Here is a 27,193-nt window from a genome sequence, read left to right as displayed (position 1 = left end):
CCTTGCAGGAGGGTTTTGAAATCCGGCCAAGTTCCAAGCAATAAGGTCTGAAGGAGGCTGTCCATTTGCCGCTTCTGCACAAATGATTAGCCAGCGTCTGCCGTTCGTATTCTTTTTCGTTCAAGACTAAGGCGTGTACGTGCGTGGGATTGCAATTACGGTGCCATTTCTTTTTAGTATTATGAATGAGCGTTTCCTCATCTTCTGCGCCTCCGTAGAAATAACAAGCGTTACATTACGCTGCCATGATGTCTCAGACTGGAAATCAGTTGTATCTGGGTGGCGCCGTGAGTAAGAGTTGCGAAGATGTTGCTGAAACCCGCTGCCGCCGGTCTTGCGCTGCTGGCCGCTTCACTTATGAGTAAGCATTGTTTTCTCTACATTCCGCTGGCAGAGTACGCATTGTATATTCATAAGGTTCTTATGTATACCGGTTATATCATACAGGATTTCTTGCAATATTGGCAAATCAGCATTGTCGACCGCAGCGGCCGCAGGTGCAAGTGTTACTATGCCCACCATGGTGGCTTAGCGGCTTAGGTGTTGCGCTGCTAAGCACGACGACACGGGATCGAATCTCGGCCGCCTCGGCCGCGTTTCGATGCGGGCATCATGCAACAACGCCAGTTTCCCGTTCATTGGGGGCACGTTAAAGATACCCGGGTGTTCAATTTTATTCCGGAGTGCTCTACTACAGCGTGCTTCATGCCCAATAATGGTTCTCGCACTTGAAATTCCAGAAGTAATTCAAGTTTTGCCGTATAGTAAGTGTCACTGTCGCCTTCCCTTATGTTGGTCGCATGACTGCAGGATGGTGGAAAAGGACTGAAACATTTCATGTCTGTTTACTTGCCTGACGGCGGCTGTTCTGCAGCGTCTACGCTAACTTGTAACCACGTAACATATTCTTGTCATACGCGTGGCGCCAGGATACAATCGGGTGGCGTACCACCTGGGTCGAAAATCTAAGCATTTTCGAGCTTGTGATATTTCAATCACACTGTCTTTAGCCAAGTCGCTAACATTGTCGTTGCGCATCGATAGTGCAGCCGTCTTTAACTTCGTACAGCTTCGTTGTCGCTATCCTTCTCGCAACTATCCCTGATACAGTCCCTGTCTTGCATGTGAAAACGCAGTGGGTGAAAAAAAAAATCTCTCTAGTGCTTGTCGTTGTTACCATCAGAGTTGTGGCGCTGCCGTTATCTCCGTCATGGTGGTCGTTAGTGCAGATATCGGTGTATTGCGGTTCACGTAGAAATCAGGAACGTGAAATGCTAGTAGAACCAACTTTAGGGCGACCGTCGTTTTTATCGTCGTGTAGTCGTGTCATTATCCTTAGTCGTGTCTTCGTTGCATCTGGTACCTCAGCCATGCGCTGCTGGGCAGCACGGTTGATTTGCACGATGGCGCTGCTGCATCCGCGGAATGCGAGTGCTAGTTTTGGTTTCAAGGAACATGCGCGCTCCAAACGGTTGCCGGACATCCTGAGTTACGTTCTTTTTATTTATCCCTTTGTGAATTTTATATCGGGCGAAGCACGGGAAGTGGTTGTCGTCGTGCGTCCTTCGAGCTCACCTCCGCTCACCCTTGTCAATTGCTCAGCGATATCACAAGGCGGATCCCGCTTGGTCATGTGATTCGGTCGTCCTCCCACGTACGAAGATTGGAAAAACAGAGAAGCTTAATCAAGCATTGAACGTACGGAAGACGCAGGAAACCAGTTCAATGAAGCATTAGACGAAGACATGTTTAAAAGAGGGATAGCATGTGTTCCGCGGCTCTGTGCTGTTCTAACACCGGGAATTTCAGGTGTTTTTCAGGTTTCCTATTGACAGCAGGTAAGCACAAACATTTCACTTTATTTTTTGAACAGATATTCATGTTGCATGATTCAGCCAGTTCTGTGCAAAGCCTGAGTGGACTGACATAGGAGCAGTGTTACTCGACCCATTCGTCATGACGGCAGCGAATCTGCTGTCGGTGAAATACTTGCACTGAAGGGCTTTAGTGCGTGTTCGTTTTTATTGCTCATTTCACTTACTTTAAGCCCCGCGTCGGTGTGTGCAGGATTTTGAGCACCTGTATCGTAGACGAGGCGCAACGTTACTTGTTTTGCTGGAAAAATGTATTTAATTACAGCATTTAATACAAGTATAGCCTATTCAATGACAATGAAGTACGCACTGGTAATCGCCCTTGGATGAAGAGTGCTCCCAAGTCTCTTTTAATTATTGGTTGGTTCCTTGCGTTGCTGCTGCGTCAAAAAAGTGTCCGAATGCCCTCAGTACTTTTGTCTATATATGAAGATGACGAAAAATATGTCGACAGGCAGATTAAGTGCACTTGTAGCGCTGTAGAAATATGCTTCCTCATTCGGCATGTAGTTTAGATAATAAGAGCAATTATAGGCTACTTCATGTTCATGCAGATGCATGTGGCCAGTTTAAAATTCTGCGGGTCTATATTTCTCATACTGTCAATGAAATACATGTACTGCACACTACCTTCTTTCTGTAAGCCATGAAATCTGTCGTCTTCCTGACATACGTGATAGCGAAGTTCCGTGTGGCCAGCTCGTGATGGTTAATTTTCGCATAAGTTTGGATCTTCCGGAATCTATGTTCGCTCATTATTTACAAATTTTGGTTGTAAATTGAACATTGATTCTGCAGACTGACACTTTCGCACTGCGTGGAGGTCAGTCTTTCTTCGAGTACGGAATGTGCGAATAAAACCGAAAACGTTCAACATTTACTTGTGTTGAGTTTTGGCTGACTGAATAATCGGCCAGCATTAGTTGATGGACTTCATAACGCAAGAACAAAATTAACGATTGATGGAGCAGGAAGTTTTCTTTATACTATCCCCCACTATATCTGTGGACTAGTTGCACTGTAGCCCTAGCCCTAAATCAAACCACGAGTTAGTAATTCGAAAGCGGCTACTTTCACGACCGGAGGAAATGTAATATATTATGTGCGATTATTGATAGTTAACGACGGTTTGCTGTATAAATATTTTTCATTATAACTGATAGGCACTGGTGTGTACGAGTTCTGTCCCAGTGCTTTACAATATGAATAGAAGCTTCAATATAAACGCGGCAGAAGAAAAGCATTTCGTAAGCCCGACACTCTTCAGCAGCTTCTGCTCCGCGATATGGCCAATGTCGCCACGCGGCCAAGGGATCTGCAAGAGAGCACGAACGCACCCTGCTTGCGTGCGAAGAGGGAAAGGAGGATCTCGCCGCAAGCCTCTCTTCACGCCGGCTTGCCGTGTAACTTCTGACCTCATCTGTGACGTCATGGGGGCGTTGTTTGTTTGTGAATTACATCCAGTTGGATATCCGGCAACCGCCAGAGGGGGAAACGGCGCTGCCGCCACGTATCGGCATGGGACCGAGTGTCTCAAGGGAGCAATAAAGAGTTCCCGCACCCTGATTTATTACAGTTAGTATTTTGCTGCGTAGCTCGTAAGATTGTCGGAGGTGTAAATTTGAGCGACGGCTCAGTGGTTATCGCCACCACGTAGGCTTATCGTAGAGGCACAAGTTTTATTAGCAGTGGTGCTCGTGAGCGACCTATTGTGTGTGTGCGTGGGTCGTGAAGCATAGCAGTTATTTCAGAATAATGCTTTTGACATGTTTCAATTTGACATTGCAATAAAAATATTGTAGATTCGAACTCCACATACCACCTACCGAGATAAAGAAGGACAGAGATATGTGCAAGAAAAGCAGCGCGCGAAGCATTACAATGTCACAACAATCAACACGCGTAAAATATCACATGAAAAACCAGAAATCAAGTAAAGACCGCTCACATATTCGGCGTAGTTGGAGTCATAAGCAAAATGAAGATACCAAGTGATGCTTCATTGTCAACGACCGTCTTGCTCCTAGGGGATTCTTATCTATACCCTACGTCCAGGAAACAATACGGAGAAATACCGAACATTAGCGCCAACGTTAACAGGGGCCCGATGCCTATCGTAGATCAGATCAAAGTCTTAGGACTCCGGTTGCTATGTAAAAAATGAAAACGGATATAAAAAATGAAAACGAAGCTAAAATATCGCAGTTTACGGCGAGTCTTGTCGCGCAGATCGCCGAAGCCACAAGTGCTGTCGGTGTGAACAGCGGTGCGCGTGGTGCAGTTTGCACCGTCATCGCCTGCACCGCGTGGGCGAATCTACCTTGCGATGACGGTGCACGGTGCGGGCGATGATGGTGCAAACTGCACCACGCGCACCGCTATTCCCGCTGACAGCACTTGTGGCTTCGGCGATCTGTGCGCCAAGACTCGCCGTAAACTGCAATATTTTAGCTTCGTTTTTTATTTTTTTATTTCTTCCCTTTCAAATGTAACAACCACGATGGAAGCGAAATTATCTCACTAGAGGGGGATCGCGCAGTGCGGCCAAATCGAATGTGCGCGCTTGTCAATGGTGATGACTGGACGGTGCGCACTATATCTTCAATTATGCTTGGGCCACGCGCACCGCTGTTCAACTTTCATTTGTCGCCGATAGTACATCCGTGATCAAAAGAATGGAGACCGCAGGGTCGACGAAAAATCTAAATTTCTGTGTAACTAACATGCAAAAACATGAATTGTCGAGTACACTGGAAAGTTCACAATGCCAAGTTTGGACTGCAGTTCTGAATTTCAAGTTCTATTCACAGGCAGACATAAAAATCGGCTTTATTCGTCATTCCTTGGATCGTGTACTTTTTCTCGCAGGTGTACACACATGGACAGCCTTGCGGACTTTCAACTCACCCCATAAACGAATAAAATAGGGAGAACCGAAATTTCAGATGTCATCCCGCGCGCTGTTCTAGTCATTCGACTCCGCCTGCCAACCGATTGTTATTATGCCACTGACTGGAGAAGTAAGATCTCTATTTTCGTTTTGATACAGCGCCGGCGCTTTCTCGAAACCGAAACCAGGGAAGCCAAATTAATCCAGTACTTGTATACCACGCCTAAAAACACGAGACAAACTAGCTACTACATTCATTTCCTTATGCTTAAAATATGTAAAATGGCTAATAGGGTCTCTGACATATAGTGCCGTATCTCTGCACATCTTTTATAGTCGAAGTAAATCCTATTACTAAAGACACATTTCGCCGGTCCCTTCAAGTATAGTTTGATGATATTCTTCAGTATTTCACAATTCGTTCCAGCCTCAGCCAATCAGAGAACACTAATTTATTTGTTTTATGTGTGATCATCTAGTTATGTGGTTCGAATTATCTGAGGAACAATAATCTTGTCCCATAATTATTGTCCATATTACCAATGAACGTGAATTTGATGAGACTTAGCAAATCCCCCACCGCGAGCACGTATATCTTGAACAATCACCATGATTATCATCATCACTACCGGTTTACCGCCAGCAAATCATGACCAATGATGAAGCCTTACCGATTATCTGAACCGTACGCTCATTGAAATTCGGGCTGTATACATGTGTGATGTTTATGGAGACTGAAATACTGCATTTCGTTACGTCCGGCTACAACTCTTCTTGAAACGACACAGCCATCTACTACCCTCCTTGCCTTTGGTTTGGCCGTGGGTCGGTCCTCCCTCAACATCTTGCTTCCTTATAATGCGGCCACGAGTACTTAATGCACAAGTTATGCCCTCGTGCGCACTCGTCGTGCGAAGGACCACCGGTAATGGAGTGTTCGTGCTACTCAAGAGGCCAATTAGGGCCATCAACACATGGATGAGAACTTCCTACGTGGATCCCTTGTGCTGCTCCAAAAATCGTCGTCGTCGTGTTCGCCTGTGCTGAAAGCTCTTCTCTTGCTTTGACTCACGAACGCGGCATAGGAACTTCCCTCCATGGCTCCCACATCATCATCTGTGAGACAGGCGACTGCAATTGTTCATGCTTCCTGTTTCGAGACCTACTTATCCTCTGCTTGCTCTTCGCCGGTGAGCCCACCGGGGCGGTACTTTCGCCGCCGGGGTTGTCTGTGTACCAGATGCTCTACGTCACGATGAAGACGACGACAATGGCTTTGCTGCCACCCTGTACTGAGGTATAGTGCCTCGGTGTACTGCTATGTCACCCTATTAATGCTTTCGGATGTAATTTTTAAGAAGAATTTCCCTAATAATGCACTGTTGAGCGAGGCATGCGTCTCTTCTAGCTCGCCAGCGTTGACCAGCTCCGTTTGAATATATAACGCGAAGACCTGCGCATAGTAAAGGACAATGAACAGTCAATTCCTGTCAGCGCAAAAACGTGTATGTTTCCCATTTGACTTTTGCAGGTACGTGCTGGGCCCAGCTAAAGCCCGGCTGTAAAGTGGATACTATGCGGGCTTGCGGTGATGACTTCTTGCCCTACGGAAAGACCACTCACTTGGCAGTTTCGGGGGCGCCATTCGTGAAGAAGTGCGAGTGAGTATCCGAGTATCTAATCACTCACACGCGCTAGCTAGAATGGTTTAGTGAGCGCGCGATATTTGCTAATGATACAAGTTTCCAGAGGTAATATAACGGGTAGTTTTCATGTCGTGCTATCTTTAGCTATGTCATTCTTTAATGCATATTGGAAGTATGAAGTCACACTAATAAACTCAGGCTGGGATGTTAGCACTAGTCCGATGAGTGACTAAATTATTGTTATTATATAATGACTTGAATGGCCTCAGGATAACATAAACACACAAACGAGGTGTAACAGAATCTCATTTCGTCAGCATAGCCCCGTCTGGCATCTCCAAAGCAAAATTTCCTCGAACTGTACCATCAGAGCCCATGTATTAGGCAATCATGTTCCAATCCTAATTTTTCTGAAGAAGGCAGTCAGTGGTGGCAACCGAAACTGGCGGCATTGAAGAGGTCTATACTCAAACCCGGTAGTTCCTTGCAAGACTGTGGAAGCTACACTCTAAGCCAAAAGGAACTTACGAGAGCATATTAGTTAGTCTTTTCAGGGACTAACTACGTTGCCACGACCATTAGTCACTTTAGGGAGCAATGGCAAGGGGACGCACTATTGGTCTCCTTGCAGTTAGTCTCTTGGAGATGGACCTTCAGGGCCTCCAGTTACACCCTGAAGGATGAAATCTTAGTCTCGCGAATTGCCCTCTCAGGGCTAACTGTTGGTTGTTGCAGTTACTCTCCGAGGAGCACCCGCTCTACACTCCAGTTACTCCGCAGGGGATGAACTGTTCAACCCTCCATATGTGTAGCTACTCCTTATGAGGTTAAATATTTATCTCGGACATGTTTTCCAGACGCTCGACGCACGACCTGAGCTGCTTGGCTGAGCGCTGCATGGGTGGTTGTAATGGACAAAATTGAAACAAAGGAACACATTTTCTTCACTGCAGCAACATGTGTGCCACAAGCACTACTGCAGTTGGCCGCACACCACTGTGAGCACAAACCATGCTGCATATTAAATCAAATGTTATCTTGTCTTTGGCGGAAAAACAATCTCAAATGCCCAGTACATGGAACTCTGCGTTGCCAGGCCAGAAATATTGCTACCCTTGTCAATTTCAATCAAGTCATGCAGCACATGGAGTGCTCTTGCTTCCAGAAGGATAGTAACTCCGAATGTTACTGTAGGCACCAGGTGAGGCATCCGGGTGCTGCGAAGAAGAAAACAAATTATGGGGTTTTACATTTCAAAACCAAGATATGATTATGAGGGAACCGGTAGCGACGGACTCCGGTTTGATAAGCCACCTGAAGTTCTTTCCAGCTGTGCTGATGCAAAAACAGTTGAGTGAAACCTTTCCATTCTCTGTGGGCTCTGTCATGCAGCCTACAGATAGTTTGTAGGACTCAATCTGATTTATGCGCTGCGATACAGTGCAAAAAGGTGAATGGCAATTGAACAGATATCCAATCTGTTAAACTCAGGAGGACGTCTTTGACTAGTTACGCTGGCTTGCACAAATGATAACACTCCATACCCAATTTCACAAACTGTGTACAGCATTATGAAAGACACAGCCTTCGGCAAGAAATCAAAGAATAAGTGCAAGCTTGAAAACTAATTGGAAGCCATGCTCTCGACAATATAATCTGACTGACTGGTTTCCGAGGGCATGGCTGTTCAACCTTTTGAGTGCCAAAGGGTACAGCTTTTGCAATGCTTCAAACATTAGGTGAAACGAAGACTGTGCCCTAGCTGATGGAAGCACAAATTAAAGAAATTGATTAACACACCAATCATCATGTAAGAAAATGAAGGTGGAAGTTTTTATCTGTGTCGGTACACTGCAAAACCGAAACCTCTGAAAATATAGCTTCAAACCATGCCAGAATATGACATGTGTAGCCACTACACAAAAGTTATTTGTATTGCACTGCATGAGAAATGTTACCATAACTGAGGAGAGCCAGTTTTGAAGGCGGCACAATGCAAACGGGCTGGCAGGTGCGCAGATATTCATTATTTTCCTTTACAGCAAGTGCGCTCACAAATAACGGCTCAGCCTTTACTGGAATTGTGAGGTTCAGGACAGCTGCATGTACAATTGACAGTCACAAAGCATGCCTTGGGGTCTTGAGTATCCAGTACACACCAATATTGTAAACAAGCAGTAAGCGTCATCAAAGGAATCAGCATGGAATGTAATAAAGAAGCTAATGCCATGCGAAGGAGGCTTACAGTGTGTATCAGCAGAGGTCATGCAAGGGCCATTCCACTACTTCGTTCCGTTTCTTAAAACGCTTTACAGGCTCACGATTTTGCATGCTTATCTTCAAGGTAAGAGGCGGATTCTGCAGTGTGTACCACTTGGACATCAAGGCTGTCAACCATCCTAAAATACATTAAAAATTATCAAAAGTTAGAAATTGGCCGATTTTCAACAATGCCCTGCAATTGGGATACATTTAGGAGAAGCAGGAAGGCATTCAAATCAGTCTGTAAGCCGGTGCTGATATCATAATATGAGCATTTTGCTTTGGTTTTTGAGGTCACTGCACCTTCTTTTGCGCTGGTTTCTTCGTTCATGCTTCCTCTGTCTTTGTGTTCCTCCCTGCAGTTGTGAAGATTATGACATGCTGCCCATGATTAGAGTAGACTTACAATAATTCAAATTCGAGATATTACATTGCCTCATAAGCAGGTTTTTGCCCCAAGCCATGTTTATGCTTGCATCTGGTAATTTAAATTTCTGATTATTCAAAAAAATTGAGGTCCCTTCAAGTTTAAAATATCTATTCTACTGTAATATGTAATGTGACTACGAATGATGGGTGAGGAGAAAGGCTCTGTGACAAGCTGTGTCAAAAGTTCTGCGGCTCCTGTGATGCGTGGTCTTCACATGACGTCTACTGCCAAAAAAGCAGGATTGTGGCACAAGGTCTCTGTCATCTCAACTAAGCAGTATCTATGCAAAAATGTGTTAGTCATATTTGTGGCACTTCATGCCACTGCGAGTTTAATTGCACCTTTTCCTTTTATTCATGCAGCTGAGTGATTTTGCAATCAGGCGTTGTACCATTGGGGCTTGCGGAACACTACAACATGTTTGAACAGTATTACGGAGCTTCTTCTGGAACGAGCGCAAATATTTTGCTCACGTGCATACTACCTGTGCATCCTATTGTCCTATAATATGCTACTGTTGTGACCTTTAACATAAACCTACACCTTAACATTGGCCATGCTTGAAATGTATATTATAGCCATGTAAAGTCATACCAATATGCATCAGTTCTTTGCACAGCTGCAATTACAATAAAACTTTCGACATTCAAGCACAGTCATTAGTTTTTCACGTCATTTCCGCAGCAAATAATATGGAACGGCACACTTGTGCAGTAAGAGGAGATAATTTGCATTTCCATACAATGCGTTGACGTTCAATGAAGCAAAATTTTAATGAAATGATGCAATCGTGCCACGGTGTGCCAGGACACGTAGCTTTTTCATTATTCAACCTTGCCACTGGACAAATTTTTCAACAGGCACATTGGCTGTGGACCTTCAAAACAATAATGGGGCATGCCACAAGAAGACACGATAATGGACACAAGAATTGGGGGCAAAATGAGCATGTTTCTCTTCTTTTCCCTTGTCAGTGTCACCTAATCATAAACATATATATTTTTATGGTACACTACAGTAAGATACTTGAGAATAAAGTGACATAAGCAATCAACACATAGATTGGATACTGAAGACAATGAGCAACAAGGTGCGAGCATTCAGTCGAACACAACAGCAAAAGAAATAATCACGCAGAAACCCACACCAAGGTGTAGCAGACAGCTCATGCATTTGTACTTCAGATCGCTAGACCAAGAACGACTACCTAACTGATCTGACAAGAAACGCCTTATTATTGGGGGTTAAAGGAACCCACCTTGTTAGATTCCATGCTGCCATGTTATTCCGTGGTCATAGATTAGTATGCGAATTTACAATGAGTACTGCATCTTTGAGTCGTGACATATAATAGAGAAACTCACTTGCACCGCACTTTGTTATACTGTGAAAAGCACACGACACAAAATTTGGTAGATTGAACTTACAGTGGTGCAGCGGGGCCCCACGGTCATCCATACATATTACCGAATCAATAGTAGTGTAAACAAGGGTGGCCCTACAGCAACTTTATCTTCAGGATAGGAACAAATGATAACCTTTCCAGTTAAGCCTCACACAACTTATGAGCGTTGAGTTTGTGGCGACGAGCGACCACGTAGACCGGTAAAGTCTCGGGCTCTCTCAGGAGAGGAAGAACCGACACTCTATCTCTTAGCGTAGCATTCTTTTTAAATAATCTTCTTCGGAACGTTAGCCCGTGCCGGAGCGTGCCAGTCGCTCGTGCCTCGTGTAGACACGAGCGTCTACGTCATCTCTCGTGCGACGCCGATGCTGCTGCTGCTACAGAGTGCTCCCCCCTAGAGAGGAGGAAAGTTCGACGAATGATGGAAAGTCCACGTGACGCAGCGTGTTTGGCGTTGGTCTTGGGTGTGACGTGCACAAGAGGCGGCGAAGGATGCAGCAGGGTCGCGTCGCATACTGGTGGAGCAGACGGCGCGGGTGCTTCGTTGTAGGCGGGTTTGAGACGTTCCAGGGCAATCGCGTCTGATCAGCCGTTGACATTCACAACAAACGTCGTCGGACGACGCTCTAGAACACAATATGGCCCGGAGTAGTGTGGTTGCAAAGGCTTCCGCGCGGCACAGCTACGGACGAAAACGTGGGTAGCAGAGGTGAGTGCGAGAGAAATATACGGGACCTTGCTTCTTGTGAACGTGTAGGCACGGGGCGTATCTGGCTGAAGAAAGCTTGCAGTTCGGCAGCGTAGTCAGCAGGTGATGGCATAGGGGTTTTAGTGGTGGCGACAAAGATATCGCACGGAAGGCGTAGGTGAGTGCCGTAGACTACCTGAGAACAGGAGCAACCTAGGTCACTCTTGAGTGTGGCTCTGATGCCAAGTAAGACGAGGGGCAAATGCAGGACCCACTTCTCCGGGGATTCATGTGCCTTAAGGGAGGCCTTGAGATGCCGGGGAAAATGTTCAACTAGTCAATTGGACTGCGGGTGGTAAGCAGTTGTGCGAAAACGTGTAGTTCCGAGTAGTTTCAGTAGCTCGTTGAAGAGTGCTGAGTCAAACTGTCGAACGCGAACTTTGATTATTGTGGATGGGCAGCCGAACCTTGCGATCCACGTAGACACGAAAGCTGCTGCAACAGTGGGCGCTGAGATGTCAGATATAGGTGTAGCTTCTGGCCACCGTGTATAACCGTCGATGCATGTCAGTGTGTAGCAGTAACCTTTCGAAGGTGGGAGAGAGCCGATGAGGTCCAGGTGTACGGTGTCAGAACGAGCATCCGGTGGAAGAAAAGACTTGGCAGGCGGAATGGGGTGACGCTGGATCTTCGAACGTTGACACGACAAAGAGCAGCGAACCCAATCGCGAACTTGCGCGTTTAGCCGAAGCCAAACGAAACGACTGGAAAGGAGCTTCTGTGTCGCGCGTATGCCAGGGTGCGACATGTTGTGCACGGTTTCGAATAGACGTCTGCGAAGGGATGCCGGAATGTATGGTCTAGGTGTGTCGCTAAAAGTGTCGCAGACGATGGACATACCATCTGGGGTCACAACGACGTCTTCCAATTTCAGGGACGTTGACGAATTCCGGAGTGTACGAAGTTCAGTTTCGTCACGCTGTTGACTGGCGAGTAAGTCGGCCGCGATGATGAATGGTTCCGATGTCAACGTGGAAACGACATTGACACGACTCAGAACGTCGGCTGGAACGTTGCAGGCGCCCTTGATGTGGCGGAACGTTGTTGTAAACTCGGAGATGCAGAAAAGGTGTCGAATCTCGCGGGGCGAGTAACAGGATGCCGAACGATTCGTTGCGTGCACAAGGGGCTTGTGGTCAGTTAAGACAGTGAATGTACGGCCTTCGAGGAAATGGCGAAAATGCTTGATAGCCAGGTAAACACCGAGTAATTCACGGCCGAACACGCTGTAGCGGGACTGAGCAGGCTTCAGTTTCTTGGAGTAAAAAGCGAGTGGATGCCACTCATTGTCGATGAATTGTTGCAGAACGGCACCAACGGCGGTGTTTGAAGCGTCGGTCATGATGGCAGTGAGTGCCTCTGGCTTTGGGTGTCTAAGCAGCGTGGCGTCGGTGAGGGCAGACTTGACTCTTGTGAAAGCGTCGGTGGCCTCTTCAGTCCACTGAAGCACTTGTTTGCGTTTGTTTACCAGGAGAGCGTCTAGCGGAGCCATAAATCATGCGCACTCGGGAATGAATCGGCGGTAGAAGTTGACGAATTCGTGAAATTGGCGATGCTTGGTGAGTGTGGTCGGTCGGGGAAAGTTTTCGATGACGCGAACCTTGGACGGCAGTGGTTGAATGCCGTTAGCGTCGACGATATGACCGAGGAACTCGAGTTCGGGTTGACCGAATTCACTCTTGGCGGCGTTGATGACAATTCCTTTACTGGCAAGGCGTGAAAACAGCAACCGCAAGTGGTGAAGATGTTTTTCTGCCGAAGAGCTTGCGACGAGAAGGTCGTCAATGTATGCAAAACGAAAGGCAAACCTCGGGTGACGGAATCGATGAAACGCTGAAAGGATTGACCCGCGTTCCGTAAACTGAAAGGCATGCGGAGGAATTCGAAAAGACCGAAGGGTGTGGTGATGGCGGTCTTGGAAATGTCTTCTTCAGTGACCGGTAGTTGATGGTAGGCACGAACGAGATGGATCTTAGAAAAGATCCTCGCACCGTGCAACGCTACCGTGAAGTCCTGAATGTTCGGTAGAGGGTAGCGATCAGGAACTGTGACGTTGTTTAGTGCCCGGTAATCGCCACATGGGCGCCAGTCTCCCGTCTTCTTAGGCACCATGTGAAGTGGTGATGCCCAGTTACTGGAGGAAGGGCGGATGATGCCAAGTTGCAGCATGTGTTCGCACTCCACGCGAGCGATCTTGAATTTCTCCGGAGACAAACGCCGGGGTCAGAAATAGACCGGTGGGCCGGAGGTGACGATGTGATGGCACACGTCATGTTGCACCGGTTGTGTGCAGTCCGGCAGGCGCGTCAAAGTGGGAAACTCGCGTAGGAGCGCGGCGAAAGGTTCGTCCAACATGGCAGAAATAGGCGCTATGGGCGATGTGCCTGATGATGGGACGCCGGGAACGGATAGCTGGGTCACGGAGTCGATGAGACGGCGTCGTTGGATGTCCACAAGTGGTCCGTAGTTATGCAAGAAGTCTGCTCCAATGACTGCATGGGCCCTATAACGTAAAACTATTCCAATATGTTTCTATTCCAATATCCTGACGTCAAATTTGCGTAACCACCGACGCAAGCACCGGGCGGTCACCCATAGGGTTGTCTGAACAGACCAATCAAACGCTCTCCTCTTTCATAGGCGGTCCCTTTTGTTTGCTCGAAAAACGAATAACATTGCCTACACTGAGCGGCTTGTTGTATCTAATTGGCTGACAAGAGGCGAGGAGAACGCTCAAGTGGAGAGGGATTCACTAGGGCAGAGCCAGTTTACTGAAAACCGATAACCGGATGAAGAGGGTGGTGCCGGCGTCTGCGATTGGTCGGCTTTCCCTTACTTAGCTTGTGGTGGCTGGTCGAAAATCGCGGCGGCATGCAACGGAAGCTTAAGAATGACGCTAAAATTGACCCTCAGCAAAGAAGAGTTGGCAGAATGAGGTAGTAAACGTGTCGAAAGTGCTTAAAAACGTTACACGGTCACGGAAGAATTTTTTTACACGCAAATACACCCATGCTCTCCGGCAGGTGTGAGTAGCCAGCGTCTCAGCGATCGGCGGCAGCTATCTTTTATTCCTTTCGGAACGGGGCAGCCTGCGGCTATTCCGAAAAAAATTCAGTTTTGTTCGGCATATTAATGCATCTTTATCGCGTACACGTCACTTTGACGCGGTGAGTTCGTGCGGTTTTGTGACGTCGCGTGACAGGCAGGTGAAGTGGGTGCAGCCCGGAAACTTTTTACCAATAGTCGAGGGCTAATGGCGAAAAGGGGTCGAATGAGAAATAACTGTTTTTCTTTTTTCTCTCAAATCATGCATAATCAGTGTGCACACATCATATCAGATGGGGAGGTATTGCGGTTTTTTTAACGTCGCGTGACAGACAGGTGAAATGGGGGCTGGTCAAAAAAAGTTTTTGACCAATCGCGGAGGGCTGATAGAAGAATTGGAATAGAAAAGTTTGGAATAGTTTTACGTTATAGCGCCCCATGACGGATGTCAGCAACCAGGAAAATCCAGCGAAACGCTCGTCGAAGGCCAAGGTTTAGCATGACGGAGCGTGACGAGAAAACTAGAATCCTGGTGCCGTTGACGGCTTGCAAGAACGACAAAGGTGTCGCTTTTCGGTCGGGGTGCTTTGCGGGAAGAATGCTGACGTCAGCACCTGTGTCGACTAAGAATCGTTGACCCGTAACTCTGTCCATCACGTAGAAAAGGCGACTTGTGTGCTGGGACAGACCACTCGTCGCCGTTAGAGGTCGGCCGGCCTGTTTTCCTGCCAAGCGCAGGGACACCGACAGTGACGAGCATAGTTTCCAAAACGGCGGTGGTAGTAGCAAACGCCAGGCTCTGTAGTTGAGGTTTCATTTTGTGTGCCCGTGCGTCTTGATCTGCTGGAACTACGGCTGCGTGGACGACGAGATGTGCGGCGATGTTCCGTTCCACAGATGATGCGTTCCAGGCGCTCACACAAGGAGTCGAGCGGAGATTGCACTGCGGCAGAGCAGGGAAGTGTTTGCAGAGTGGTTGAATTGTCACCCGGAGACGGTGACGTGGCTGCGATGGTTGGGGTGGCTACTTTCATGACTTTGTCGGCCAAAGCGGCAAGTCCGGTAAGGTCCATGGTAGAGGCTGTCACCAGGACCATCTGCACGTTAGCGGGGGTCGTTGCAAAAACAGTTCGCTCAACAGCGTGTCGTCGATGGATCTCGCTTTGTTTCCGAGCAGCTCGCTCATTCGGCGAAGAAGTTCGCTAGGGCGTCGGTCGCCGAGTTCTTCAGCGGACAGAAGCTGCTGGGAGCGAGAACGTTGTGAAGCTGCTGTGCGCTGTAGCAGTGCTGCCTTGAGATCGTCATAGGCGGCGGCAGACAATGGAGAGTTTAACAAATCTGTTACCTCGACAATGGCGGCCGGCGAGAGCGCTGCGACGGCGTAATGGAACTTCGAGGCTTGAGAGCGGATACCAGCGACTTGAAATTGCGCTTCGGCCTGAAGAAACCACGCCGAAGGATGCTGGTCCCAGTACTGTGGGAGGCGGAAAGCAATGGCGGAACATGAGGGCTCACCGCGTTCCTGGGAAGCGTTCTGGCCTTGAGCTCTCGTAGCGTTGTTCGGGTCCATGGTCGTCTCTACCACAGGAGCATATGGCAGTATCACGTCCGGGTCACCAAACTGAGGAGACGAGCGACCACGTAGACTGGTAAAGTAGACTGCCAAGGTAAATTGGCAGTCTACGTAGACTGGCCAAGGTAAATTTACTTGCTGGTGCATACAGCAAGTAAACTATACAGACACACGCACACACACACACACACACACACACACACACACACATATATATATATATATATATATATATATATATATATATATATATATATATATATATATATATATATATATATATATATCATGAGACGCCAAAAAACATTGACACCAAGGACAACATAGGGGAAATTACTTGTGCCTAATAAATGAAATAAAGAAACGAAGAATAAATGGCAGTTAAAGTGGAAGAAAAAACAACTTGCCGCAGGTGGGAACCGAACCCACAACCTTCGCATTTCGCGTGCGATGCTCTACGAATTGAGCTACCGCGGCGCTGTTTTCCCATCCACTTTCTTGGGTATTTATGTGTCCTAGTAGAACCCTGGGAGTGTTAGCCAGCACCACCACACACAGACCTTGGCGGCGGACGTGGGACGTCCTTTTTGCCGCAGGCGTCACGAGAACGTGATCTTTTTGGGTGAAGGCAACTCTTCAATAAACCCACATATGCTACGTGAAGGCATCAACGTAGCCGGATTCGACACCCTCGTTATGTAATAAACGAGAAAAAAGGGGGTTAACCGAGGGTCCCGATTTTTAGAAGTCATATCATGAAAAGCCAACAAACACTGAAACCAAGGACAACGTAGAGGAAAATACTTGTGCTTAATAAAGTAACGATAAATTACTGGAAATTAAAGTGGATTAAAAACAACTTGCCACAGGGGGGAACCAAACCCACACCCTCGCATTTTTTTGGTAGCTCAATTGGTAGAGCATCGCACTCGCGACGAATGCCTCTTCAGGCGCAAGCGTCTTGGTGCATCCGTGCCTTTTATTTGTGGGCAGCATACCTATGTGCTGTCCAGTTTGCAGCACGTAGTACCCCTATGCCAGTCAACAAAAAAATCTGGCCGTCGAATATACCTGGGCGCGCGCACATTTGTCAGCGGCGTCCTGCAGGAGAGCAACAGTTGCGTGACGAGAGCAAGCGTTGCCACTCATCGTATACCGTTGCCGTTCATCGTACCGTTGCCGTTCATGCTACCGTTCCTGTTCATCCTACCGTTGCTCCCTTTCAACCCGGAGAGAAAGCGGGAGAATAAGCACTTAGTCCTCTGATGTTTGGACATGCCAGCTGTCTTGTTTCAGTTGGTCTCTCTGGGGACTAAGTTTGATCGCGAGGACTAAAAGCTGCAATTAATCTCATTTTCTCCATTTTTGATCAAGATATGACAGCGCGGAGTGATGGCACTTGCTGATCTTGATGTCAGTAAAACTTACAATACTTGGAAATCGGCAGTCACGTTATTTGGGCAGCCCAGGCAAGGACCATGCCCGCTGGTCTGGTCATCATTACGCACGCGCACTGCCCTCCGGCTTGTCCAATCGCGCCATTATCTCGGCATGGCAGCTGCCGCCATTGTTACAGGCTGCGCGGTCGCGTGTTCGGGGTTCTTCGATTTTTTTTTTCGCCAGCCAAGAGCGGAAGGGGAACAGTTATCACCTTTGGCAATGTAACCACCCCATTTACAGTCTAAACGCCGCACGCAACAGCCGCGTCCCATCAGGGAGGAACCTTGCGCCGATCCTAACTCTCTTGAATGCGTAATAATGCCAACAATAAAAATTTCGAGTCAGATATCTCGGAGCACAGATATGCGAAAGGAATTCTTGCAACTGATATTTGTAAAAACACGGCTGCCTGTGACCTTTCAATGGAAACACTCACTTACTGCTGTCAACAAAAAGTTAATTATTCTAATTTAGTTTATTGGGCTGCTGACAGCGATAATCTCACTTAATTTCCCCCCTGGCCACATAACTTATTTGCGCAGGTGTTCTTCGCGTGCGTCCCAGTGCCTAATCTTGAGAAAACCACAAAACCTAATTTTGGACACCCTGTAGAACACAATGCAAAAGTGAAACATATGCACTCCAAAAGTGCCAGTGTGAATTGGTCATTGGGGGTAGACAGTTGCGATCGGCAAACAGACGGAAGTACATGGGTTGCGGCCTACTGCCATTGACGTGCTTTAACGTGCTCAGTATCAAGCGCTCAAGATTACTGGCGATATAAGCGAGACTGACCTGTTGTACATCTACATGGGAAACTGAATCCACAAGTGCCTTAAGCCGTTCTAACTCCTGCAGATATTGACGAACTCTTTTTCTGGATAGCGGCCATGTCACTACGCTGTTGCTCAATTATATGGATATTGTGTCGAAGCAGTCACGGCATCACGATATGCCCGTGATATCAAATCGCTCACGCCGACTACTCTAGACAGCTCGCACGCGCCCCCCTATCAGTGTCACAAGGGAACCAGAAGCGTCGATGTGACCTCTGTCACTGTGCAGTGCACATATCGCCGGGCGCCTTAGTTGCCCTGCTGCTTTGGTTACCTTCCCGTCGAGTAAGCATTTGCGAGAAACACCTCTCATGTTACAAAGACCCATATCGCGTGGCTCGTCATGTCACTTAGGTCACCTACGAAATCGTTCCAGCTAGCCCCGCAACGCCCTCTCCTCCGAACGCCAGTGACATTGTTCACGTCGTCAGGCTCAAGCCCAATATCTCTCTGCTTGCCACCGATATCTGTCGGCACCAGGACGGCGTTTTTGCGCCGGGGTGGTTGTATTACGATACAGCAAACGCTTAAGAGACATGACGCAAAGGAAGACGAAGATGGGCATCTGGATTTGGCACGAGCTGGTTTCCATCTTGGTCTTTGGTAGCGCTCCTCTTTGAAATTCACTGTAATTAGTTCCTTTGTTTCGGTCTCCCCGCATCTAGCATTGTATATTAAACTCGAACTGAATAAAAGATTCGGCAGCAATCAATAATCATATGCAGCAGTAGAGCATGCCGCTGGTTGGTTTTTCGTTTCCTTCCGAAGTGCTGCGTGCATCTTACTGGGCAAATAAAGAACTCGCCAACTAACTTATTCTTTTGTACACGAAAAGATAACATTAGCGGGCCACTGAAGAGCACTTTAATTGATTCCTAATTACGGCGGGATGGCGGGCCACGTTTAGGCGGATGCACAACAATTTGAGCATAAACGCGTTGGTGCAGTGAGCATTTGCGATTTGCAGATTTCATGTACAAGCACTGCTCTCTTCTGCTATAGATACGGAGCGCCCGCAGGCTGCGCTGAGTAATTTGAGACTATCTTGAAGGACTAATTATTTCTCAGATGAGCTGAAAATCAGATCTGCTTCTTTTCGCCACGATCAAGATGGCTCCGTGACACTTTACTGCGCAGATTCAAACTTGGGGCAGTATTCACTCTCCAGTAAGCGCACGAACCAACACAGAAAATTCTATGCTGGCTGGCATCCGAGACATCGCAGACAATTTGGCGTGCTCTCCGCGTATGCCCTTATTGCTGGATACAACGTCAGTGCATTCAATAGATATTTGATTGCGTAGCCTGAGGTGAGAGTGCGGCAGCGTCCGATTGCAAAGGCGGTCCCAATCCTGTGTGCGAGGAAAGTCATGACCTTAAACCAATAGCACCGGTTTCCATGCCACCACCCCTTTCTAGGGTAAACTGAAATAATGTGAACCGTTGCATACTGAGCGCAAAATCAAAAGCATGATTACATCGTCGGTTTCACTTTTTCTTCGACCGCGAGCCAAGTATGTTAGGTGTTCGCTTAGTGAGTTTATCTCGCAGTTTCAGACCCGCTACTTTCCATATGTTCACCCTTAAAATTTGCTTGAAATGAATAAAAATATTCCAATGTGTTTTCTGTGGCAACGCATAACGTCAGCTATCCGTGAAAGCAACGAGCAAAACATTGGTGCCCGTCGCTGGCAATTAGAAAACGACAATTGGAAAATACCTTAGGTAAATTTTAAATTTCATTGAGTTCAGCAGTCATCGTCACTCCATCTCTGATAGTCAGAGGCTTGAATAATTTATCACTGAAAATACGCCTATTTCGTTCTTACCGCGCTATTTTAAGGCAATTTTGTGGCCTCTAATGAAACCCTAAATATTTACGCACTTCGCGAAGTACTTTGTCCCAGAAATCATATTCATCGTCCATCTTGCTTCCATTTCTTTTCTAGAATAGTCTTCGCTTGCTACTTTCCTTCCAATAAATCTATGCCGCGCTGATAACGCGCATGCGATTCCTTGCAGGAAAAGGGTGGGCGCAGAGTTTAAAACAAGGGAAAGGCAAAGAAGGCGGCTGATGGTTATTGTTTAGAAAGAAAATAAGCCCCAAATGGTGGAAACGTTTCTCAAAATGAAGCACGCTGAACCGTTGTATTCAAGTCTTAATAAGTTAACAAGAACTGTGCTCCACATTTCTTTATGCAGAGAAATATAGAATATGTGACAGTGTTTTATGCAGGCTGTGGAATAGTAGGCACACTCTCATACAAGTAACATGCCATGCCAGAAAGGCTAACAAGAAGTTGGTTTGTTCTTATGCTCTTTCCTTTTTTATTTCTTTGAGGCTATACGTACGACAGCTTGAGTGCAACAAGCAGTTTGCGAAGGAGTGTATTGAAGGCATCCCGAGGGCTGCGGTACTGCTGGCCCTAGAGGCTTTCCAGGACAACGTTGACGCCACCTGCACTGTCGGTTCTAAACCATACGAAGGTAATGAAGTATTTTGATGTGTTATCATAAAGATGGGGTGGGACTTCCAGCCAGAGCTTTCGAATAACGAACATAGCATCACCGAATGACAGCATTCTCGTCACGTGTGTGTGACACACAAGTTCACGTCTAGACGGAACGCAGGTTAGCAGAGACTAAATAACGCGCAAAAGCTTTACTCTTTCTGATGTCATTTACCAGTCACTTAACTGACGCCATTAAAAAAAAACTTTCGTTTAGGACGCCCATTCAAGATGTTCTCGTCTGACGCACACTGGTGTTTCGTGTCATTGTTACTGGTTACCCCGTTTTGGGGATAATCCGCATTTATGCTGCATGAAGTACAGCACATAAAAAATTGCATTCTGAAGCGATGCACGCATGGGTACTACGCACGCTATTCACGAAGTATATATATATATATATATATATATATATATATATATATATATATATATATATATATATATATATATATATATATATATATATATATATATATATATTTATATATATTATGGCTAGTTTTCCTCTGTATATATATATCGATTTGCTTATACAAAAGTTGTGATCACGCTAGGAGAGCCATTTCGTTTAAGATGAATGTTGGCTAATGTATTTTATAGATAACACAGATTCAGGAAACTACACGGTTGTGCATACACTCTGCATGTGCTCATGAAGAATGAAAAATTCACTTTTATTGGTATACATTATTTGTAAATATGCTTTCGTGGAAACTGTGAATGTGCGCCAAAATGCCAATGAAAACAAGTATAATCATACTAGTGCCAGTGTATTGGCGTGTAAGTTGCCGGTTAGCAAATAGTGGGGACGCAAAGCTAACAATCCCGCAAGACATACAGTAATACTATTGTGAGAAAGTTGATAGGCGACATGTTCATACATAATGATGCTAGGCAACCTACAAAATCTGGGCGTCTGGAAGACGTATTACAATAGGTGTGGTAAATGCACATTTCGAGATAGCACATACGAATTACTTGAGGGTGGATATAAGTAGCGCATGTACACGCTAAATAAAGAAGTCGCCGGTTCGCCTGAAAGTCGAGGCATCGATTGCGATAGCAACTTAGACTACAATAATGATTAAAGATTGTAGTTTTATTGGCCGTGCAAAATTGTAAACATACGCTCACTAACTTAATTATTAGGCATAGTGCCACGCACGCACATACAAACCTGACCATACATCGCTCGATGACCGCGCACACTCACTGTCAAAACGCTGGAATGAGAAAGAGCGGCAGCATCAGCGAGCGAATTGACCTTCGTGCAGCACCTCGCTTCAACGTGAACTAAGCGGCAAGAACACAGCGCACACGAAAGTGTCAACACTTGGCGAACTCTGTCCACATCGCAGATCGCTTTCAAGTGAGGGCCCGCGCGGTCGGGCCATACGCAGCAGCCGCTAGAGTAAAATGCACCGCACCCCCTCCCTCCCCTTCCCCCGGTGCATTGCGTGCGACGGAAGACGGCACGCTTACTCCCTGCTTTCCTCCCCAGCGCGAGCAAGACGGCGCCAGCCACCATCGTTGGCTTAGCCTCGCACGCTTTAAGTCGCACATACAGCAGACAGCGCGCGGCGGTGATATTGCCACCCTTTATAAGGAACACCACGGCGACTAAAGAAATGCGCCTGTAGTGTCCATAAAATTGCTATCGCTATAGAAACCACATGAACTTGTTTGCGCATATTACTCTCGACGCCTTGCAGGTGATGCGAAACATATTGCAGTGCCCCCCCCCCCCCCCCCACTCGCTTACTTCTACCACAAATTAATCCAATTTCACCATGAGCGCTACACACAAAAAGTAATGCAAGTGCTTTGCCGACCATTTTGTAGTGGTCATAGTCGCACTTTGTTTAGATTTATTTAGGTGCACATCCCCAAAGGACCCACATCATAATCTTGCATGTATGTCGTGCTGTCCCCAGCGTACCAAAAGGCCATTGGTTGCACGAATTCCGTTGGAGCAAAGATCAACGCCTGCTTGAACGGTCTACATGGCAATCTTGAGAAGGCCGTTGTCAAGGCACCGAGAAAGAACGTCATCGACTACGCATGCTGGTGAGTGTGGGGTATTCAATTCTACGGTGTGCAGGCTCTGTTAAAAGGTACATTACTGCGGAGTGCAAATACTGAAGGGCATTGTAACTCCGAATATACAATATTTGCTCAATTGAACGGCTTGTTCTGATGTAAAGTAAGAGCAGAGTGTTACGGACTGCGGAGAAAATAGTAGGCGACCGCACGTCCATTAGAGAGTTCTAGAATAGCGCTTGTCGCGTCACGTAGGTTAAACGCAAGCAGCTTTGCGGTGCATTACTTTGCGAATTCCATCAAGACTACTAACCTAACGTAGCGGGACGCAAACATAAATGAAGACGCTGAAAGAGAAGGTGCCATCTTGATCTGGTGTAAACCAAATCCAAGCCAAAACAATTAATTAGGAACAATCCTTTCGTTTCTGTGCCGACGTATCTCGCTTAGACTCCCTAGGCGCCGTAATCAAAGAACGATCTCCAGGATTAGACGTGCTCTATACCCAGAACTAACGTTTCATGTGAGCATAGAGGAACTGAAAGCCAATTTCAGCAATTGCTGGCGATCAACTATTGGCGGAGCGTAGCCAACAACATAACTCTTACCAAAGAGAGAGCCATGGGTGTCGTCATGTTCAACAATGCTATTCTTTAGCGTACGGAACATTACTTACGTTGAAAACACCAGATAACTGTACTTTAACGTAGCCTAAGTTACCCGCAGTACCCCAATAACGTACGCCGCGTGCATAGTGAGAACAATGCAATTTTTTGCGTACGTGATGCTCTTGCGTTTCTTTGCAAACGCTATTCTAATACCCTGTAATAAGAGGATGAGCAAAAGAAGAACAAGGTGAAAGCAGGAGCCAACGTTTCGACAAGTGGACTTGTCTTCTTCAATGCGACATCTGCTTTCCTCGCCACAGTATGTATGGGTGGGGTTCTTTTAAAGGGGAGATGGCGTAAGGCGGGTGGGTGCGGCAACGAGGGAAGGTGTGTTAGCGTGTCGAATTGAGAATAGAGGAGTGTTGTGCACAAGGCCAGGGACACGGCCGTCTCTCAATCACGTGTCAACTACCGCGTGTCAGCCGGCGTGTCCAGGGCGGGCACAGCAGCCCTCTATTACCTGTTTTACTGGTGGTTGTGGGCTTTTGTGTTTCTGAAAGAGATGATTGAAGAAGCGGCAGAAACCGGTGCTCGTGAAAAAAGAAAAAGAAAAGAGAAAAACTTCAATCGAATAAATAAGTAAAAGAAAAAACACAACGGAAAAAAGAAGAAAGAAAAAGAACAGAAGCACGCTACGAAACCAAACTAACTGTTGCTGCCTCTAGTTTGAAATTTAGCATAGCGAATCGATTTTAAAGCTCGAATAAGAGAATGCTTTCGCTCAGGGCTACGTATCTAAATACATGAAAAGGGAGACATTTGCTTTTGGTCAACCACTGCATCGAGTTTTAGGACGTTTGTTAGATCTGATAGAAGAAGTGACGATCTAGGGACTGTAAGATAAATATTTATCACTTATCTGGTCGATTTTTTATAGAAATTGTTCAAAATTGTGGAAGTGCAAAAAGAACCTTCCTGTGCATGGACTTAGCTGCACTATAAACAACCCAAGCTAGTCAAAATTAATAGGAAGTCACCCGAACAACGTCGGGACTAGTGTTCTGATAGTGGTTGCAGCATGCTAAACACCTGAATATATATATATATATATATATACATATATATATATATATATATATATATATATATATATATATATATATATATATAAGAGCTTTGCTGGAGCCCGCTTGTTCGTCTTCCATGCTGCTACGTAGCGCTAAGCAACCAGTAGTGGCATAGCAGATGACTGAATAGCGGAGCTAGTGCCAAACACCACGTTGTTTTTGTGGCACGGGACAACTTTATGCGTGGCAACGTTACGACACGTACATCTTCTTTGAAAAGAAAAAAAATTGGTTCATAAAAACGTAATTATAGAATATTATTAAGTAGAATCTGATGCGTTCCAGTATTTCGTTATGGTTTTGAAGGGAACGACCTTCATTTCATGTACTTTTACGGATACGAATTTTACTATTAGAATGCATCGAAGGAAGGGGAATAAACTAAACCACCATACAGACGTACGCCGGATAAGCTTCACGTAAAGGCGGCTGGTAAAACTTATTTATACAAGTATATTTATTTGGTGGCCTGAAACATTTCACAATATTTTGCGAAAATTGTAACCAAATAAAATAAAGCGCGAACTTGACAAAAACTCAAAGAAATATCCAAATTCTGTAAAATGTATTTTTCGAACTGCCTAAAGAAGACGAGAGATAGAGAGAAAAGGGAAGGAGGAACGGCAGGGAGGTTAACCAGACTGAAAGCAGAAAAACGAGAGAAGAAAGGGCACTGAGTGGCTCGCATTGTTAATCGTGACCGCATAAAGTCAGCAGACAAAAACGTGAAGGGAAGCATCGGGGAAGTCTGGTTTAAATTGGAGTGCCGAATGAAATGAAGAAAAGGAAAATAAAAGTGGAGGAAATTATAACTTCCCACCGGTGGAAGCCGAACCCACAACCTCCGCACTACGCTTGCGTTCTACTAAGAGTCGTGCTACTGGGACGGCTATCAATTCGTCCCCTAACTTGGGTATTTATGTTCACTGAACCTAGCACTGGGAGCGTTAGCCAGCTGCACTCAGAGCCAAGGCGGGCGTATTCAGAACATCACTTTTTGTCTGACCGCGCCATGTCACACAGCATCTTAGGAGAGCAGGCACATGGCTTATAAACCCTCGCACGCTACCTAATCACATCGAGGCTGCCTGATTCAAGACACCCGCACTAAATAAACGAGAGAAAAAAAGGGAACTGACGGGCTCGATTTTGGTAATCATGCCCACTTAAAGCCAGAAAACGATGACGCCATGGAATGCGTTGGAGAAGGTAACGGTGGTTCAAAGTGTAAGGTAGAAAATTATCAAGGAGAGCGGGAAATGAAAGTGGGCAGAAAAATCGCCGGGCAAAAGAGGATGTTCCGCGTACGCGCAGCTTGGCTCTCAGTGGCACTGGCTAACAATGCGTGGGCTAGATTTAGTAAACATAAATACGCAAGTTAATGAACGAATTGATAGGCGTCTCCGTAGCACAATTAGTAGCGCGACGCACGCGTAATGCGGAGGTTGTGGGTACGGCTCCCACCGGCGAAAAGTTATTCTTTCGTTCACTTTCATTTCAATTTTCTTCAATAGGTTCTACATTCCTAAAGAAGAAAAGCACATTGTATTAGTCCATACCATACACCTAGCGATGCACTGCATCCTTCACGTGTTTTATTAAAGGTCCTATTGAAGCTACTATAATTAGGAATCATGCAGATTACGTCAGTTTGGCCATTTCAGACAAATTCGCATGCTTTACATGATGCAGCTTGCACGATCATGTCTTCTTCGGCAGGAGATGTACTGATTTGTAAATTTTTCTCGTGATATCCTAATTCATTTTTGTATGAACGAACTTGTCTCAAAACATGTCACTGCATGAAAAAGAAATATGTTGGTGGCAATTCTAGCTGAGTGTTTGTTGCAGATGTAAAACAAGATGCCTCATAAGCTTCAGTGCAGTCAATGCGCAGCAACACACGTGTTCCCTTCACGCGTCTCTAGACAATGCTTCCCGCTGAGGAAATTTAAGCATTCCATTAACTCGCCCGAGGCCCACCCGGATGTTCGAGACCCTAAGCGCCTTGCGTTTCTGTGCAGCGCGTACGGCGAATTGGTGGACTGCCTCGAGTCAGTATTGACGCCTTGCGAGGACGTCGGTGGCAAGGAGCTCACGCTCAACCTGGTGGAGCAGGTGTTCGGCGAGACGCTGAGTCTGGTGTGTGGAAACTACGGAAGGGGATCGCAGGAATGCAAGGTTCTGCCTAAGCTGCCAGCGCTGGGCCCGAAAGACCCCAAGTTCGACGGCTACTTCGAGCTCGTCATCGAGATTGTCAACTCCATCGGCAATAGAAGCTAACATGTGGCTCCGTTTACTTCACACTCAAGCTTTTTTGCTGGCCATAACAAACGACACGCAACTCATTCGCACTAGAAACGTAGCGCGTCATCGGTGCTATATACGATGGACACTGCCGTGGTGATCGTCGGCGTGCTTATTATATATAGTTCATTCAGCGCATAAATTGATCGCAAAGAAGATAGATCAAAAGTCGACACATAAATAAAGCCATGTTGGTAGCCTTGGAAGGTCAGTGACATTGATTATTCAGCCATCTAGAATGACCACCGACGACTGCAGCACACTAGCAGATTGCATCACAGCATGGAAAAGCGCAAAACAAGGAACAGACAAATTTTAAAAAATATACTTGCGGAATACCGGTACTGCAATGTTAGCGTAAACGAACCAGAGCACCTTATAGCCCTCTATGCAGTCCTGGTAACTGCCACTGGGCCACACACAGAGGGAGAATAGTGATAAACAGTGAA

The 27,193-nt window shown here is 46.4% G+C and overlaps 1 protein-coding gene across 2 annotated transcripts; it reads left to right on the top strand.

Moving 5' to 3' along the window:
- The first annotated feature begins 275 nt into the window (after positions 1-275).
- On the top strand, positions 276-27,193 carry LOC135907563 (uncharacterized). Of its 2 annotated transcripts, none has more exons than XM_065439253.1 (5): positions 276-361; positions 6,296-6,425; positions 20,491-20,636; positions 22,597-22,729; positions 26,462-27,193. In XM_065439253.1, exons 1-5 carry the CDS (start codon positions 307-309, stop codon positions 26,718-26,720), a joined length of 723 nt encoding a protein of 240 aa, XP_065295325.1. In that variant the 5' UTR covers positions 276-306; the 3' UTR covers positions 26,721-27,193. The 2 variants fall into 2 exon arrangements, with proteins under 2 accessions (XP_065295325.1, XP_065295316.1); XM_065439244.2 differs by lacking the exon at positions 276-361 and adding an exon at positions 1,523-1,838.

Source organism: Dermacentor albipictus, chromosome 7, assembly GCF_038994185.2.
Source record: "Dermacentor albipictus isolate Rhodes 1998 colony chromosome 7, USDA_Dalb.pri_finalv2, whole genome shotgun sequence".
NCBI classification, from domain to species: domain Eukaryota; kingdom Metazoa; phylum Arthropoda; class Arachnida; order Ixodida; family Ixodidae; genus Dermacentor; species Dermacentor albipictus.
Note: the sequence above shows the minus strand (reverse complement) of the source record. Positions and strands in the feature narration are given on the sequence as shown.

Excerpts from the sequence above, each read along its gene's own strand:
- LOC135907563 (XM_065439244.2), top strand. The coding sequence starts at position 1,766 with ATGTGTTCCGCGGCTCTGTGCTGTTCTAACACCGGGAATTTCAGGTGT. Across the intron at positions 20,637-22,596 it reads CGGTTCTAAACCATACGAAG|CGTACCAAAAGGCCATTGGT; the intron begins GTAATGAAGTAT and ends TGCTGTCCCCAG. Across the intron at positions 22,730-26,461 it reads GTCATCGACTACGCATGCTG|CGCGTACGGCGAATTGGTGG; the intron begins GTGAGTGTGGGG and ends GTTTCTGTGCAG.